We start from the raw sequence: 15,555 nt of genomic DNA, 5'->3' as shown, positions 1-15,555 counted from the left end.
TGATCAGTATGTGTTAGTTTACAGTAAACATTAACAATCAAATGTCCCTCATCACCAATTGCAATTTCATAGTCTAAGAAGGCTAACCTGTAATTTTTCACATCCTCCCTGGTGAACTTGATGTGGTTGTCCACCGAGTTAATATGGTTGGTGAAATAAGGTACATCCTGAGATTTAATTTTAACCCAGGTGTCTGAACCAATTGCTAGTTGGTATTCCTGGATAGGACAACAGAGCCCTCTTTTCCACTGCCTCCATATACAAGTTGGCCACTACAGGTGAAATTGGGGAGCCCATAACACACCCATGCCTGTAGTACTGCTCCCTGTATGTGAAGTACGTGGACTGAAGACACGGCTTCAGGAGCAGACACACTTGGTCAGTGTTAAGGGTGGCCCTATTGATAAGGGTGGGATTGTCCTATAATTTAATACAGACCACCTCCACTGCATCATCAACAGGAGCGCGTGTGAAGAGAGATGTAATATCACAACAGGCCATTGTTTCAGCCACCTGCATCATGATGTCCCTCACCCTATCCACAAAATCCATAGTGTTCTGAATTTGATGTTCATTACTACCAACAGGTTAAGAATGTGCACATCTTTGATAGGGAGGGACACTGGTCTGAACAGGGAATCAAACAGGCCATCTAAGTGAAGAGGGAACTGCCATCCCTGAACTGGGGGGGGGGGGGGGGCTAAGAATACATTGTGTTGGCTATTCCTATATACTGGTGAGCATGCTCATTCACCCTAGACGACATGCCCTTATCAGTGCCAAGGTGCAAGTGTGTGTTAAGTTTTATGCGGCCACTTTGCCTTTTCATTACTGACTATGAGCATGACAAATGAGCTGGGACTGTTATACAATAACACCTGAACTGACTTTGCTTTTGAACTCGGCCAGGGTGCATGTAGGTGCTGGACTCTTATGATGGAGCTCATAACAGGGAGGAGATTAAAGATGATGATCACCCGCTGGCTGACCCCCCCGCCCTGCCAAACCAAAAGGATATACCAGGCCATGTAATTAATCTCTCATGCACATAACTCGTTACTTCAAAGGGTATGAAGTTAGTGAGCAATTAAAGATGCTAACATGACACTTATTTTGAAAAAAAATCAGTCGTAAAACCACAGTTATCAAAAGCTCAACTAGTTTCACATTTAGTTGCAGAACAGTCCCGCATAGCATATATGTGAGTGCCAGGGGAGGGCAGTGAGAAATACATTTCACATTTTGTCATCGTATCCCTAACGTCTCTGGGAGCCCAGCAGTGACCTTGTACATGAGTGTTAGCACTTGAGCTAGCTGTCAGAAGTGCTGCTTGCACCCCCCCCCCCACGGCCTGTGTGTAATGGCCAGATGGCACAAAAGTCAACCTGTAAAGTCAAATCTGCTTAGAGAGCATGGAAACGTGTGAATGGGGGCTGGTGTTGAAATGACAGCATCCTGCAGAGAGGAAAGCATAGTTAACAGTACACGGGAGGAACCTTAAATATGTCATTTCAGTATGCATCCATTATGGAAGTGTCAGACATGGTTGCGACTGAGAGAACATGCAAAAGTTGTTGTTTTTCTGCGTGAGCTGAATGCCAAGTGTTGCTGCACACTTACAAGGGAAGTGTGGCGTCCGGTTGGCGTAGCGGTCTATTCCGTTTCATACCAACACGGGGATCGCCGGTTCAAATCCCCATGTTACCTCCGGCTTGCTTGGGCGTCCCTACAGGCACATTTGGCCGTGTCTGCGGGCGGGAAGCCGGATGTGGGTATGTGTCCTTGTCGCTGCACTAGCGCCTCCTCTGGTCGGTCGGGGGCGCCTGTTCAGGGGGGAGGAGGAATGAGGGGAATAGCGTGATCCTCCCACGTGCTACGTCCCCCTGGCGAAACTCCTCACTGTCAGGTGAAAAGAAGCGGCTGGCGACTCCACATGTATCAGAGGAGGCATGTGGTAGTGTGCAGCCCTCCCAGGATTGGCAGAGGGGGTGGAACAGCGACCGGGATGGCAGGGAGAGTGGGGTAATTGGCCGGATACAATTGGGGAGAAAAGGGGGAAACACCCCCCCCCACCCAAAAAAAAACATAAGGAAGTGTAATTTGCTAACACTGATCTGTGTAACCTTTTACGGTACAAATGTAGAGTAACTTTGACACACAATGTGCTAACTTGTTAGGCTTGCATTACTTACACAAATTTGTAGATTTTTAAACTGCTATTGAGGCAGATATAACATAACACCCTCCCAACAAGCGACGCAACATTTCATCCCTTGGCATATTTTCGAGGCTTAGTGGGGAAAAAAAAGCGAATTCATTTTACAAGTGCGCTCTATAATCAGCCTCCACTTATTAATAAACACGAAAACAAAACCTTGCCTCATCTCTGCAGAACGCCGACAAAAAATGTAATTATCTCCAAGCAAACGTCTTGAAATATCAAGAGCCTCCTGAAACTAGTCTCAGGCAGCAGATTGCTTTTAGGAAGCCCCACGGTAGAGATATTACTCTTGTAGTGCTCTGTGGAAAATTAGAATAAAAGAAGCTTTTACACCTCATCGCCCTTTTATGGCAATGGATTGGGTGATGGTTGTGCTGAATAGACCTTTGTCGTTAGTTCCCCTCTCAGACAAGGCGTTGGTGTACCTGACTCTTAACTTCTCCAGCAGAAGATTAGAAAAAAAAGCCAATATCTGAAGACTGCTGCTGAACCATCACAATAAAATGGAACATCATCGTCATCGTCGTCATCATCATCATCATCATCATTATCCTCGGTGAGTATGACCAACCTCCTCCTGGGTCTTTGTGGGTCTTCGGGTGGTCATAGAGGCCGATCCTGGAGCTGCATATTTTGGGGCAATGTGGGCAAGGGTGTGAAGAAGAGGATGTGGTTTGGGCCTTTCTAGTAACTCGCTCCTTTCTGGGTCTGTTCTTGTTTTCAGCAAAATTGAACACACACACACACACACACACACACACACACACACACACACACACACACACACACACACACACACACACACACACCATCCACTCCTTCTCCAGGGACCTGCTTTCCTCAAATGTTGTATGTACAAGTATAGGAAGTATGCACTTAAGTGAGGGGATTAATGGATAACAAATGGGTATGCTTGACTGCCACCTGGTGTCACAGGATTGTGTTGCAATGCACTGAGCAAGACAGATGACCAGAATGACAGGACAGAACAGAGCAGAGCCCAGATGAGGGGAAACTGAACAAGAAGTTTTGGGGCAATCAGACATAATGACACAGAGCGAGAGAACAAGAGAGAAAGTGGGGGGGGGAGAGAGAGAGAGAGAGAGAGAGAGAGAGAGAGAGAGAGAGAGAGAGAGAGAGAGAGAGAGAGAGAGAGAGGCTAAACAGAGATAAAAACACAATGAGAGTTTGGTGCATCACAGCATGCGAACGCTATAGAGGCAGAACATGCTATCGGGAAATAAAAAAAAGACAGATATAGTAGCGAGAGCAAGAGAGAGAGAAAGAGGGAGATTAAGAACAAAAGGGGAAGGAAAGAAACGAGTACACAAGGATATATGAATCCCTCTTCTTCTGTCCTCCGAATGGGAGAAAGTGAGCAAGAGGGGAAACTGCAGACAGAGCTTTAGAGATGAGAAGGAGAAACAAGAAGGATCAAAGCAGCATGTATTCGTCTTTTGGGCACACTCGTGCCCTCTCCTCCTTCTGCTCTTCCTTCATCTCCCTCTCCCTTTGTCTCTCCGATTACTGGGTGTATCTTATCACAATCACTTGTTTTTTTGCCTTGTCAGTTTTCTGAAGTTCTCTCATGTCTCCCTCCTCCCTATGTCTTCTCTGCACCTTTGAGTCTCCTTTTCTCTCCATCTCTGTTTGTCTCTTGCTTTCTTCATCAGTGTTTCGTCTCCTTTTTTGCCCTGTCACTCTTCCTCTGGCTCTCTCTCTCTCTCTCTCTCTCTCTCTCTCTCTCTCTCTCTCTCTCTCTCTCTCTCTCTCTCTCTCTCTCTCTCTCTGTCTCTGTCTCTCTCTCACACACACACACGGAAATGCACTTAATATCTGCCTTTCTGGATTTGCTTCACTGCTTCCCTCCCTGCCTCTTCATCCATACATTTCTTCCTCCTCTTTTCCTACCTCCCTCCTCTCTGTAAAGACAGCAGAAAACACAGGCAGGGCTTGCTTGCACTCGGTGTTGGGCTTAGGGTAAAATACATTTCCATGAATAGCACATTGATACCCACTATACGGTGCAGAGCAACCATGCACACTGACACACAATCACATAAATGTGTAAAATCCCAAATCCTCAGGCGAGTGGGCCCCTGCATCACACAGTCAAGCATACATGTTTATGTAGTCAGCGACACACAATAGAGGTCCCTGGGTAGAAAAACCTCGGAATCAGTTTATTTGGCCAAGTATGTGGAGGCCTACACATACAAGGGGTTTGACTCCAGTTCTTCCATTGCTCTCCATGTGCTTACACAGAATAAACATACAGCTAAAACAAAGACAACAAGGTACAGTGGTGCTTGAAAGTTTGTGAACCCTGTAGAATTTTCTATATTTCTGCAGAAATATGACCTAAAACATCATCAGATTTTCACACAAGTCCTAAAAGTAGATAAAGAGAACCCAGTTAAACAAATGAGACAAAAATATGATACTTGGTCATTTATTTATTGAGGAAAAGGATCCAATATTACATATCTGTGAGTGGCAAAAGTATATGAACCTCTAGGATTAGCAGTTAATTTGAAGGTGAAATTAGAGTCAGGTGTTTTCAATCAATGGGATGACAATCAGGTGTGAGTGGGCGCCCTGTTTTATTTAAAGAACAGGGATCTATCAGTCTGATCTTCACAACACATGTTTGTGGAAGTGTACCATGGCAAGAACAAAGGAGATTTCTGAGGACCTCAGAAAGGTGTTGTTGATGCTCATCAGGCTGGAAAAGGTTACAAAACCATCTCTAAAGAGTTTGGACTCCACTAATCCACAGTCAGACAGATTGTGTACAAATGGAGGAAATTCAAGACCATTGTTACCCTCCCCAGGAGTGGTCGACCATCAAAGATCACTCCAAGAGCAAGGCGTGTAATAGTCAGCCAGGTCACAAAGGAACCCAGGGTAACCTCTAAGCAACTAAAGGCCTCTCTATTTGGCTAATGTTAATGTTCATGAGTCCACCATCAGGAGAACACTGAACAACAATGGTGTGCATGGCAGGGTTGCAAGGAGAAAGCCACTGCTCTCCAAAAAGAACATTGCTGCCCATCTGCAGTTTGCTAAAGATCATGTGGACAAGCCAGAAGGCTATTGGAAAAATGTTTTGTGGACGGATGAGACCAAAATACAACTTTTTGGTTTAAATGAGAAGCGTTATGTTTGGAGAAAGGAAAACACTGCATTCCAGCATAAGAACCTTATCCCGTCTGTGAAACATGGTGGTGGTAGTATCATGGTTTATGCCTGTTTTGCTGCATCTGGGCCAGGATGGCTTGCCATCATTGATGGAACAATGAATTCTGAATTATACCAGTGAATTCTTAAGGAAAGTGTCAGAACATCTGTCCGTGAACCGAATCTCAAGAGAATGTGGGTCATGCAGCAAGACAACAACCCTAAGCACACAAATCATTCTACCAAAGAATGGTTAAAGAAGAGTAAAGGTAATGTTTTGGAATGGCCAAGTCAAAGTCCTGACCTTAATCCAACCGAAATGTTGTGGAAGGACCTGAAGTGAGCAGTTCATGTGAGGAAACCCACCAACATCCCAGAGTTGAAGCTGTTCTGTATGGAGGAATGGGCTAAAATTCCTCCAAGCCGATATGCAAGGCTGATCAACAGTTACCACAAACGTTTAGTTGCAGTTATTGCTGCACAAGGGGGTGGGGGGTCCACACCAGATATTGAAAACAAAGGTTCACATACTTTTGCAACTCACAGATATGTAATATTGGATAATTTTCTTCAATAGATAAATGACCAAGTATGATATTTTTGTCTCATTTGTTTAATTGGGTTCTATTTATCTACTTTTAGGACTTGTGTGAAAATCTGATGACGTTTTAGGTCATATTTATGCAGAAATATAGAAAATGCTAAAGGCTTCACAAACTTTCAAGCACCACTGTAGATGTATATCAAAAGCATATAATAGAAAAAATAACATAACAGGATGACAATAGTGTAATAGTGCAGAGTGCAAAGATGCTGGAATAAATATGTTAACAGCTTACTTTAGATACATGAGGTAGGTGGACATGAAAGAAGACGCATGTATACAATACAATACAGTATATACAGCGTGCTTAGATTTACTTTTGACATTGATATGTTAAAACTGTTTAAACTACAGGATATATATGTGTGTGTGTGTGTGTGTGTGTGTGTGTGTGTGTGTGTATATATTTTTTCCCGTCCATCCATTATCTGAACCGCTTATCCTGCTCTCAGGGTCGTGGGGATCCTGGAGCCTATTCCAGCAGTCACACATATTCACACCTAGGGACAATTTAGTATGGCCGATTCACCTGACTTACATGTCTTTGGACTGTGGGAGGAAACCCACGTAGTCATGGGGAGAACATGCAAACTCCACACAGAGGATGATTGGGATGACGCACCAAGGTTGGGCTATCCCAGGACTCGAACCCAGGACCTTCTTGCTGTGAGGTGACCGCGCTAACCACTGCGCCACTGTGCCGCCTATACATATATATAACTTTGTTAAAAGAAACACTCAACAGTAGGGAAAGTGCTCAACAAATAAGGAGTGAGTCCAGTAAAATAAGTGTGTGGCACTTATCCTGTTGACGTTAAAACCATTCGGTTTAAGTGGTTAGCGCACTTAAATGGTTTGTGTTGAGGTTACACTGTGATTGCAGTGATTTTGTGTACAGAATAACAGAATTATATGTATGTAGTGATTAAGTAATGTTATTGCAATTCATATACATGTTAATGGAAAGCATATTGTAAGATGTTCTGAATGAAAAGAAATGAATGAGATCTCATGTTAGAAACAGATACAGAGTGAAATACTTACTATTGTGCACTATTTGTGTAGATTGTTTTTTTTTACTACTAGATAGAATTTGGAAGATTGTGATGGCGAGCCCAGCCCAGTGAGACTGCGGACGATCACAGAAGCGGTGGCCAACCGTAGGATCTGTCCCAGGAAAGGTCTGACGAGCCTGAATCATTCATCCAGACACCAGATAAGAACTCATACACACTAGCCTATTTCCTCTACCAGGGTAGAAATAGTGATCGTTGAAGTATATTCAATACACTCACGGATCAGGAACCGAACTCTTGGACCAACACATACACTGAAGGACAAGGAACTGAATTTTTCTTTCATCTCAAACTGCTAACACTCATTGAGGGTTGTGATTTGAATGAGGTTTTCTTTGGTTTATTATTTTATTTACTTTAAAGAGCTCTACTTTGTTTTATTTCAATTCTTTTATGTAAAAGTCAGCGTTGTGTATATTTTGCTGTTGTGAGGCAATGAAATTGTCAACTGTTCAACTACACCTCAACTCCTCTTGTGAGTTAGTCAAGGCAAACCCCTCACCGAATCTAGTTAGATGTTAGTGCCTTTACTGCTACCCCTAGTTTGCACTGGAGGCGCTACATATATATACCCTGTAGTTTAAACAGTTTTTAAACAGTTTTTGCAGCCAACAGGACACTAATAGCCTTCACCAAGAACTCAGTGCAACAGTGGAAAACAACACTAGAGGCCAAATCAAAGACAATCACGCAGGTAACCACCAAATGCTTGCATAGGTGCATCACGAAGGTGATGCACTGTCCCCACTGCTGTTCTGCATAGGCCTAAACCCCCTCAGTCAGATCATCACAAAGAGTGGATATGGATACAGGTTCAGAAGTGGAGTTACCATCAGCCACTTCCTGTACAATGATGACATTATGCCAGGAATGAGCGAGACATTGACTCACTGATCCACCTCACCAGGATATACAGCGATGACATCAGGATATCATTCTGACTGGACATGTGCGGTCAAATGGTGGCAAAAAGAGGAAAGTTGGTGAGCGCTGAAGGGGTTGAATTACCAGATCACAGGATAGCAGACATACAGGACAGTTACAACTACCTGAGTATTCCACAGGCAAATGGAAACCATGAGGAGGCAGCAAGGTGATCATTTATCCATCCATTATCTAAACCGCTTATCCTGCTCTCAGGGTTGTGGGGATGCTGGAGCCTATCCCAGCAGTCATTGGGTGGCAGGCGGGGAGACACCCTGGACAGGCCGCCAGGCCATCACACAGGACTGACATACACACACACACACACACACATTCATACGTAGGGGCAATATAGAATGGCCGATTCGCCTGACCTACATGTATTTGGACTGTGGGAGGAAACCGGAGCACCCGTAGGAAACCCACGCAGACATGGGGAGAACATGCAAACTCCACACAGAGGACGACCCGGGATGACCCCCGAGGTTGGACTACCCAGGACCTTCTTGCTGTGAGGCGATCATGCTAACCATTGTACCACCATGCCGCCCGCAAGGAGACCAGCTAGAGCCAAATACCTCCAGAGAGCATTTTAAAACCAAGTGTAAATGACATGCATCTCATCAAACCAAACCACCTCTCCTCCTTTCTCTTATAGAATTACATACTCAATCCAAATCCGTCAAGTTTAAAAGTGGTCTCTGCCTATCTGTTATTATCTAGTGATCACTCTTAGTTAGATATGCAGGCTTTTCTGTCAGCCAATGGCCAGCTTGCTGATAGTAATTGAATATCTTAACTGACAGATCTGTTGGCTGTCACTGCAGTCTATCTCGTTTGCCCCTCAACCGCCCCACCACCACTAGTATCAAGGCCCCGTCCATGATCTCCCGGAGGAAAATCTCAGTGGCTGAATTCATTTATAGGGTCTTACAACTATAAATTGTCATCAGCAACTGGGTGAATTCATCTTACGACCACATATCGTGGATGTCGCTCTAATCAACATCTGGAAGACACAACCATGCTTATCTGAGCAGTTATTTCCAGTTAATTCTCAGGTAGACTGCATTTCTCGCTGGTCTGCCTGCTGAAACAATTCAGCAACTGTAAAGAATCCACGCTGGATTTTCAACCTGCCTCAATATGCACGCATTGCACCTCTCTTTGTATTCTTACATTAGCTTCCGGTTGTTGCCCACATAAACGTTCCACCACCTTGCTGCTGGGTCTCAGGGCAGTTCAAAGGACTGCACCAACTTACCTGCAAAGCTGTATTAACATGAACGCTTCTGCTCGCATTCTTTGTTCAACCCCTGGGAGACTACTGTTTATTCTGAATTCAAAAAAGGGGAGTGCTGAGGCCAGACCTTTCTCTCACCTGGCCCTGAAATAGAACGAACACCTATCTTCCTTCAAGGTGACAGACTGACTTATTTACTTCAAGAAAAGCCTAAAAACATTCCTATTCATGTCTTACCTAAATCCATAGATGGTCTCTAAGCATGTCTGTGACTCTGATTTACGGCATCGTTCAGTCGATTGGGAATCCTCTATTACTCGTCTCACTACTGATGATCCGGCAGCTACGCTATAGTATGTGCAAGACCATCATACCTTACATACTGCCACTCTAGTGAGATTCTGACTCGGACACTTAAATGAGAATACCAGGTGAAGTCAGCATCCTGCATGGTGTACCGTGTGGAGTTTATTTCAAACACAGCGAGTGGAAAATCATGAAGCCCAGTATTGAGTTCAGTGTTTTTTTTTTTTTAAAGCAAATCAACCTGTGTTGAGCAATTATTTTCCCCTTTCAGGTGGGTTTAAATAACAGTTCACAATACGGTTTCTGTCTCTCCAGCTTTACGGCACAGTCCACAGCTTGCTCTCTAATGAATTAGGCACAAGTGTGTTTCACTGACCAGCTGGACTCCTCCTGTCTCTACATACATCAATGCCCAAACCAAGCCTCTCCTGCGACAGCTACTTTCCATGCCCAAAGCAGTACATACAGCAACTTTCGTAATAAATGTTACTCCCCTGCTGGCAGTCATTTTGTCAGCATGAGTGTCAGCTTCTTTGAATAGTAAATATCCTCATTTGTAGACCCTTAACTGACAGGCTTATTCAGGTGAACATTGGCCAACAGTACTGAATAGCAATCAGCCAGGAAAAGTTCCAATGCAGTGCAGTAATTGCCAGGTAAAAGGGATAAAATAATGGCTTGCACCCGCAGTTTGAGCCAGGATTCTTCGAGTTGACATGGACGTCATATTTTCTTATGAAGCAGACAGTTTGGCCACAGTATTAGATCCAGAACACATCACTTACTTTGCATTTATTCCATACACGGACGCGATGACCTGCTGGAGGCTACACGTCCCTTCTTTCCCTGAAAAAATAGCGGGTGGGAGCCAGCCGGCTAACAAGTGTTTCGTATATCAATCTAGTGTATAGCGCTGTGTAGCACACTGAGTGGCAGGTGCTATTCATAGTCTCGGAGAGATAATGAGAAGAAAACAATGTGAGAACGGGCTGTGACTGAGACTATCTTCCATAAGGGCCTGGATAGTGCTTGTCAGTATATGTAATTGTCTGTACGTGCGTGTACAAGCATGCGAACGTGTGTTTGCGTGTGAGCGCATGTGTGGTTTGCATGTCTGAGATAGCGAGATGGGCGGAGCCGCAGAGACAATTTACATCTGTTTATTCATATAGAAAATAACCCCCCCCCCAGCAAAACATGGCAATGCATTATGCATTAAGCATGTCACCTAAATGTCAAACATTCAGAATCAATAGCACACTCCATGGCAAAGCATCTTGTTGAAAGACCCGACATGAAACGTTTTCTTGCACTCCCTTAAGTGCCACGGAGGCTTTGCCGCATTGCTCTGTATTGGGGAAACATTTACTCTAATGGAGCAATTCAACTCTGCAGAAGTAATTCAGGAGCTGGTAGCAGGGTGAATCAGCGAGTAAAAAGACATGACAATGAAAATTGTGTAATGAAGCAACTGGGTAGATATGTCTCTGGCGCTATAGTCAGGAATCGGCTTCATCAAACTGACTTTATAAAACAGGCCATTTGGGGCCGTGCTTGGGGCCCCCCCAAAAGACTAGACTCGCCAGCTTCAGCTTCACAGCATGGGAGCGGCAATGCTGGCATCAGTTGATTGTCTTGTGTGTGTGTGTGTGTGTGTGTGTGAGAGAGAGAGAGAGAGAGAGAGAGAGAGAGAGAGAGAGAGAGAGAGAGAGAGAGAGAGAGAGAGAGAGAGAGAGAGAGAGAGAAAGACAGAGAGAGAGACTGTTTCCAACCACTGCCATGAAAAGTGCAATTGTGTTCACTCTTTCTCCTTTATAGAGGAAGCTAATATTCGTTCTCGTTATTGAATCTGAGAGAATATTCACCCATTCCCCCAGCCTAAGAGAGAGAGGAGGGAGAGCACAGAGGGAGCAATGGAAGAGAGAAAATATGGGAGGGGGGGGTAACGGAAAGGAAGAGCGAGAGACATGATAATCAAAGTAAATCAAAGATTAATATGCTAGATAGACACCAGGACGGAATGGAAAAGGATGGAGTGAGGGCGGTAATGAGAACGGGACCAAGATCTTGGCAAAGCACACAGAATTAGACAAACAGAAAATGAAAAAGGGGGAAGAGGCAAGTAGGGGAGAGATAGAGGGACAGAGACAGTGAGATGGACGGAGGAAAAAAGAGAGAGGCAGCACTGACAGCGGAAGCAACATCCCAGGGGAGGGAGAGGAAGAGGAATACGATTGGGTATTTGAATTGAAAAGAAAAGTGTAATGAGATGCTAATGTATCAACAAAGGCCTCGCTGCCCTGCGGGAGGAGCTCTACTACAGCAAGCTGATCGGTATGAACACAGTGGATGTGGGGAACTGGATATAAAAATGCCCTTTTATCAAAATACTGCAGTGCACATTCATTCAGGTGTACATACAGTGATCAAAATTGTGGTATGCGAATTCAATTTTCCTGCCATCAGTCCCTTGAAGGTTTCAAGATAACAGATGTGACTCTTGAAAATGACAAAGAAAATAAAGTTGAACGTAAAAAATGGGGCAAACAACAACACGGAGAGAGAGAGAGTGTTGGCATCATTGACTGTAAACAGCCAGAAACCCCAATACCCTCCATGAGGATTGTTCCATTTGAAGCATAAAAAAAATCATGTTTCGAACTACTTGTGTCATAAGCATGACATTTATGTTGCAAATGAAGGCAGGCCACCATCAGCATTATGAGGCCACTAGTGCATCATTGGGCCAAAGCCTAGGAGAGAGAGAGCGAGAGAGAGGGGATGCGAAAATCCGAAGGCATGGAGAATGATAGAAAAGAGGCTAAGAGTGATGCCCAAGAGGAAATATGGAGAGAAGTGCTGAGGAGAGGAAAGAGAGTAGGGGGTCTTTAGAAAGAAAGAGGAGGGTTTGAGAAGGAGGAGATGGGGTTTTAAAAGTAAAAGAGAATAAAGGAAGGATCCATGGCACAATGAGATGTAATTACACAAGGGAATGAATCGTTTAGGGGGATGATGCAGAGGATCTCTATCAAGAGAGCGACCGGGCACTGCTCAAGGGACAGCCAAACAGAACAACTGGAGACGGGAGGGAGCACTTCAGACAGAAATAAGCTTGGAGCTATTACAGGATGCACTGCAAAATACTAGAAAACTCAGAAATTGCTATGAAAAGGTCCTCGAGAGGAAGTAGAGAGCGAGGAATTACTGCAATGCAATGCAAGAAAACAGAAGCAAAAAACACCACAAAAAAACCCACAACAACAAAAATGACAAAAAAACCAAAACAAAACAAGCAAACATAAAAAACCCCAAAACCTTAAGGGACTTTTGGATATTTATACCAGTGAATAACCTGATGGAGCATTATCACAGGTGTATTAAAGAGGAATACTGCTGAGTAGGAGCGGTCTGGATTTATGTGTGGATTCACCATTAAGAGCAACACAAGGACTGTCGCAAACTCTCTGAAGGCTGTGAATGAGCACATGATTGTAGGATGAAAGAAAAATTCTGTAAGGTTGACATACAGTACAGGTATGGTGTGATACCTCAGATATATTGGACAATGGAGACATAGAAAAAGAGTGCATGACTGAAACGTGTGGAAGTCTGTAAGATCCATCTGTTCATGATCTATAACCCACTTAATTCAACTCAGGGTCATGAGGAGCAGGAGGCTATTGCAGCAAGCACTGTGCAGAAGGCAGGGAGACACACTGGGCAGGTCACCAGTCCATCATAGTACACACTCCCTATTCTCACTTATGGGCAATTTAGACTCTCCAGTTAACCAAACATGCACAACTTCGGATTGTGGAAGGAAAGCCACACAAACACAGGAAGGACATATAGAATCCAGACAGATGTGCTGAAATCAAAATCAGGACCTTCTTTCTGTGAAGCAACAATGTTGATCACCAAGCCACCATGCCACCCCCTGTGTGCATCAAAATGAACCAAATAAAATGATTAATAACTGATAATTCTGAGCGAGAGGCGCAATCCAACACCAGATCTTTTCTCTAAGCTATGCTAAGTTATCATTCCCCAGTAGCACCAGCCACAACAGCGTCCACGATCATTTTTTTCTCTTTCTTTTCTTTTTCCTTTTCACAACACAAGACCGCCAGCATCGCACATAGCGTTTCTGGAGCCATGATTAACAATTTCTTGACCCTCCTCGCCGACGATCTACGAACTTGCGCAAGATCGTGAAAGGCAGCATTGGTCAGGGTCATACTTGTAGTGTTGGCAGTCTCTATGATGGCCTAATCTGACATGGTGGCCATCGTGAAAGACAAAAATACTATGTAGTCTAATCCTGGTTTAACATGGCAGATTCTGCTTATGTTGCTATAACTCAGAGGACCTACAGGCTTTGAGCATGTTAGTGGTGGAGCAGGCTAATTGGGTTTCCACCGTTAATTAGGCCAATTAATTAGAAAATGCAGTGGAGGCCATGAGCGCTCCAGTAGGTCATGTAGGGATGAAGGGGAGAGGGGGCGAAGCATGGGAAGAGCAAGAAGAGCAGAGGAAAGGACCCAAGGAAATTGCCGCAAAAAGGTCACTCGAGATGGCATTTGTGGCAACAATGCCCTAGAGGTACATCCTTTCTTTCTTTCCATAATGCAGTTGTAATTAATAACCATATTGTCTAATCAACTAATGTTATGTTTCAAAAACAGCTGAACAGAAAACAACAGCACGCTTCACTGGCATGCTTCATTGCTGACATATTAAAAGGCAAACTGTAGAATTAGACACTGTAAGACCGGCTTTTTTGCACAAATTGCCTTCTCAATTAAAGGCACAACCGTCTGGAATTCCCTACCTGCCAGTTTAAAGCAGATTTGGGATTGTAAAACGTTTTCCACAACAGTCAAGTCCTGGTTAAAACTTGGCCACAACTGTAATCATGACACCAACTTGTCATTATTTGTGTACCTGAGTTCATGCTATAAATGTTTTGTGTTCGTGTGTTGTCATGGCTGGTTGTTGTTTTTGTTTTATTACTATGTGCACTGATTTTAAACTGTACTGTGTAATTTTAATGATTGGTTGAACTATCAATGCCCATCAAGGGACTGGTGTTGGAATATTAGCTTCGGCTATATACATGTGTACAGTACATCGGACACTGCTTCTGCAACTGTCCATGTTCTCTGTACTTGTCCCTTACAAACAAATAAACAAAAACAAATCACAGACATGAAAAACATACAAGAACAGAAAAGGAATAAATGAAATATGCCAAGAGAAAATGTAGCATAGGATGTTAATTGCTTTCACTTTTCATCACATTACTGTGAATGACCCCCCCCCTCAACCCCACCCCACCCCGCACCCCGGCTTTCATATTTAGTATACAAACATGATCCTCATCACTTCAAATCACTATTTAATGCCACTCTGAGTGGCTTACTCAGCATAATGTTTAAAAACCAGCATAAAAACTTGACAGCCTCTGCCGAGAGCTTGAGATAGAGATATACATTCCAGTCAGATCCAGTCAGATCAGTATCTCAAATGGTTGATGATTCAGGCTTCAAAAGAACTAGGACTCAATGGTTCCAACAGAAGTGTTCAAATTTAGTCAAACTTTGTGAGCAAAACCACAAATTATTATACCACGCTTTCTTAAATAGCAACCCATTCCAACACTCACCTCCACGAAGAGGAAGCAGGGAACTATGTAGGTGCTGGTCTTCTGCAGGCCTCTGTCCCCCGGCAGGTCCCTCATAGCTTGCCTCTGTCCTGATAGCCGACTCTCAGCCATCTGTAACATCAAAAGCCAAGCTTCAGTGAATCCATCCATCCATCCATTATCCAAGCCGCTTATTCGAATTCAGGTCGCAGGATGCTGGAGCCTATCCCAGCAGTCATTGGGTGGCAGGCAGGGAGACACACTGGACAGGCTGCCAGTCCATCACAGAGCTTCAGTGAATGTGAAATGGAAATGTAGAACTGCTCTAAGTAGAACATGGGAGTAGATCATATCATA

The 15,555-nt window shown here is 44.0% G+C and overlaps 1 protein-coding gene across 1 annotated transcript in view; it reads right to left on the bottom strand.

Moving 5' to 3' along the window:
• Nucleotides 1–15,330, bottom strand: part of LOC130113217 (phospholipid phosphatase-related protein type 5-like) — a 76,553-nt gene extending 61,223 nt beyond the window's left edge. The window contains exon 1 of the mRNA XM_056280773.1: nt 15,220–15,330. Coding sequence (XP_056136748.1) covers nt 15,220–15,330 — 111 coding nt within the window. The remainder of the gene's footprint in view (nt 1–15,219) is intronic.
• Nucleotides 15,331–15,555: the final 225 nt, after the last annotated feature.

Source organism: Lampris incognitus, chromosome 5 (genome assembly GCF_029633865.1).
Source record: "Lampris incognitus isolate fLamInc1 chromosome 5, fLamInc1.hap2, whole genome shotgun sequence".
NCBI lineage: Eukaryota > Metazoa > Chordata > Actinopteri > Lampriformes > Lampridae > Lampris > Lampris incognitus.
Note: the sequence above shows the minus strand (reverse complement) of the source record. Positions and strands in the feature narration are given on the sequence as shown.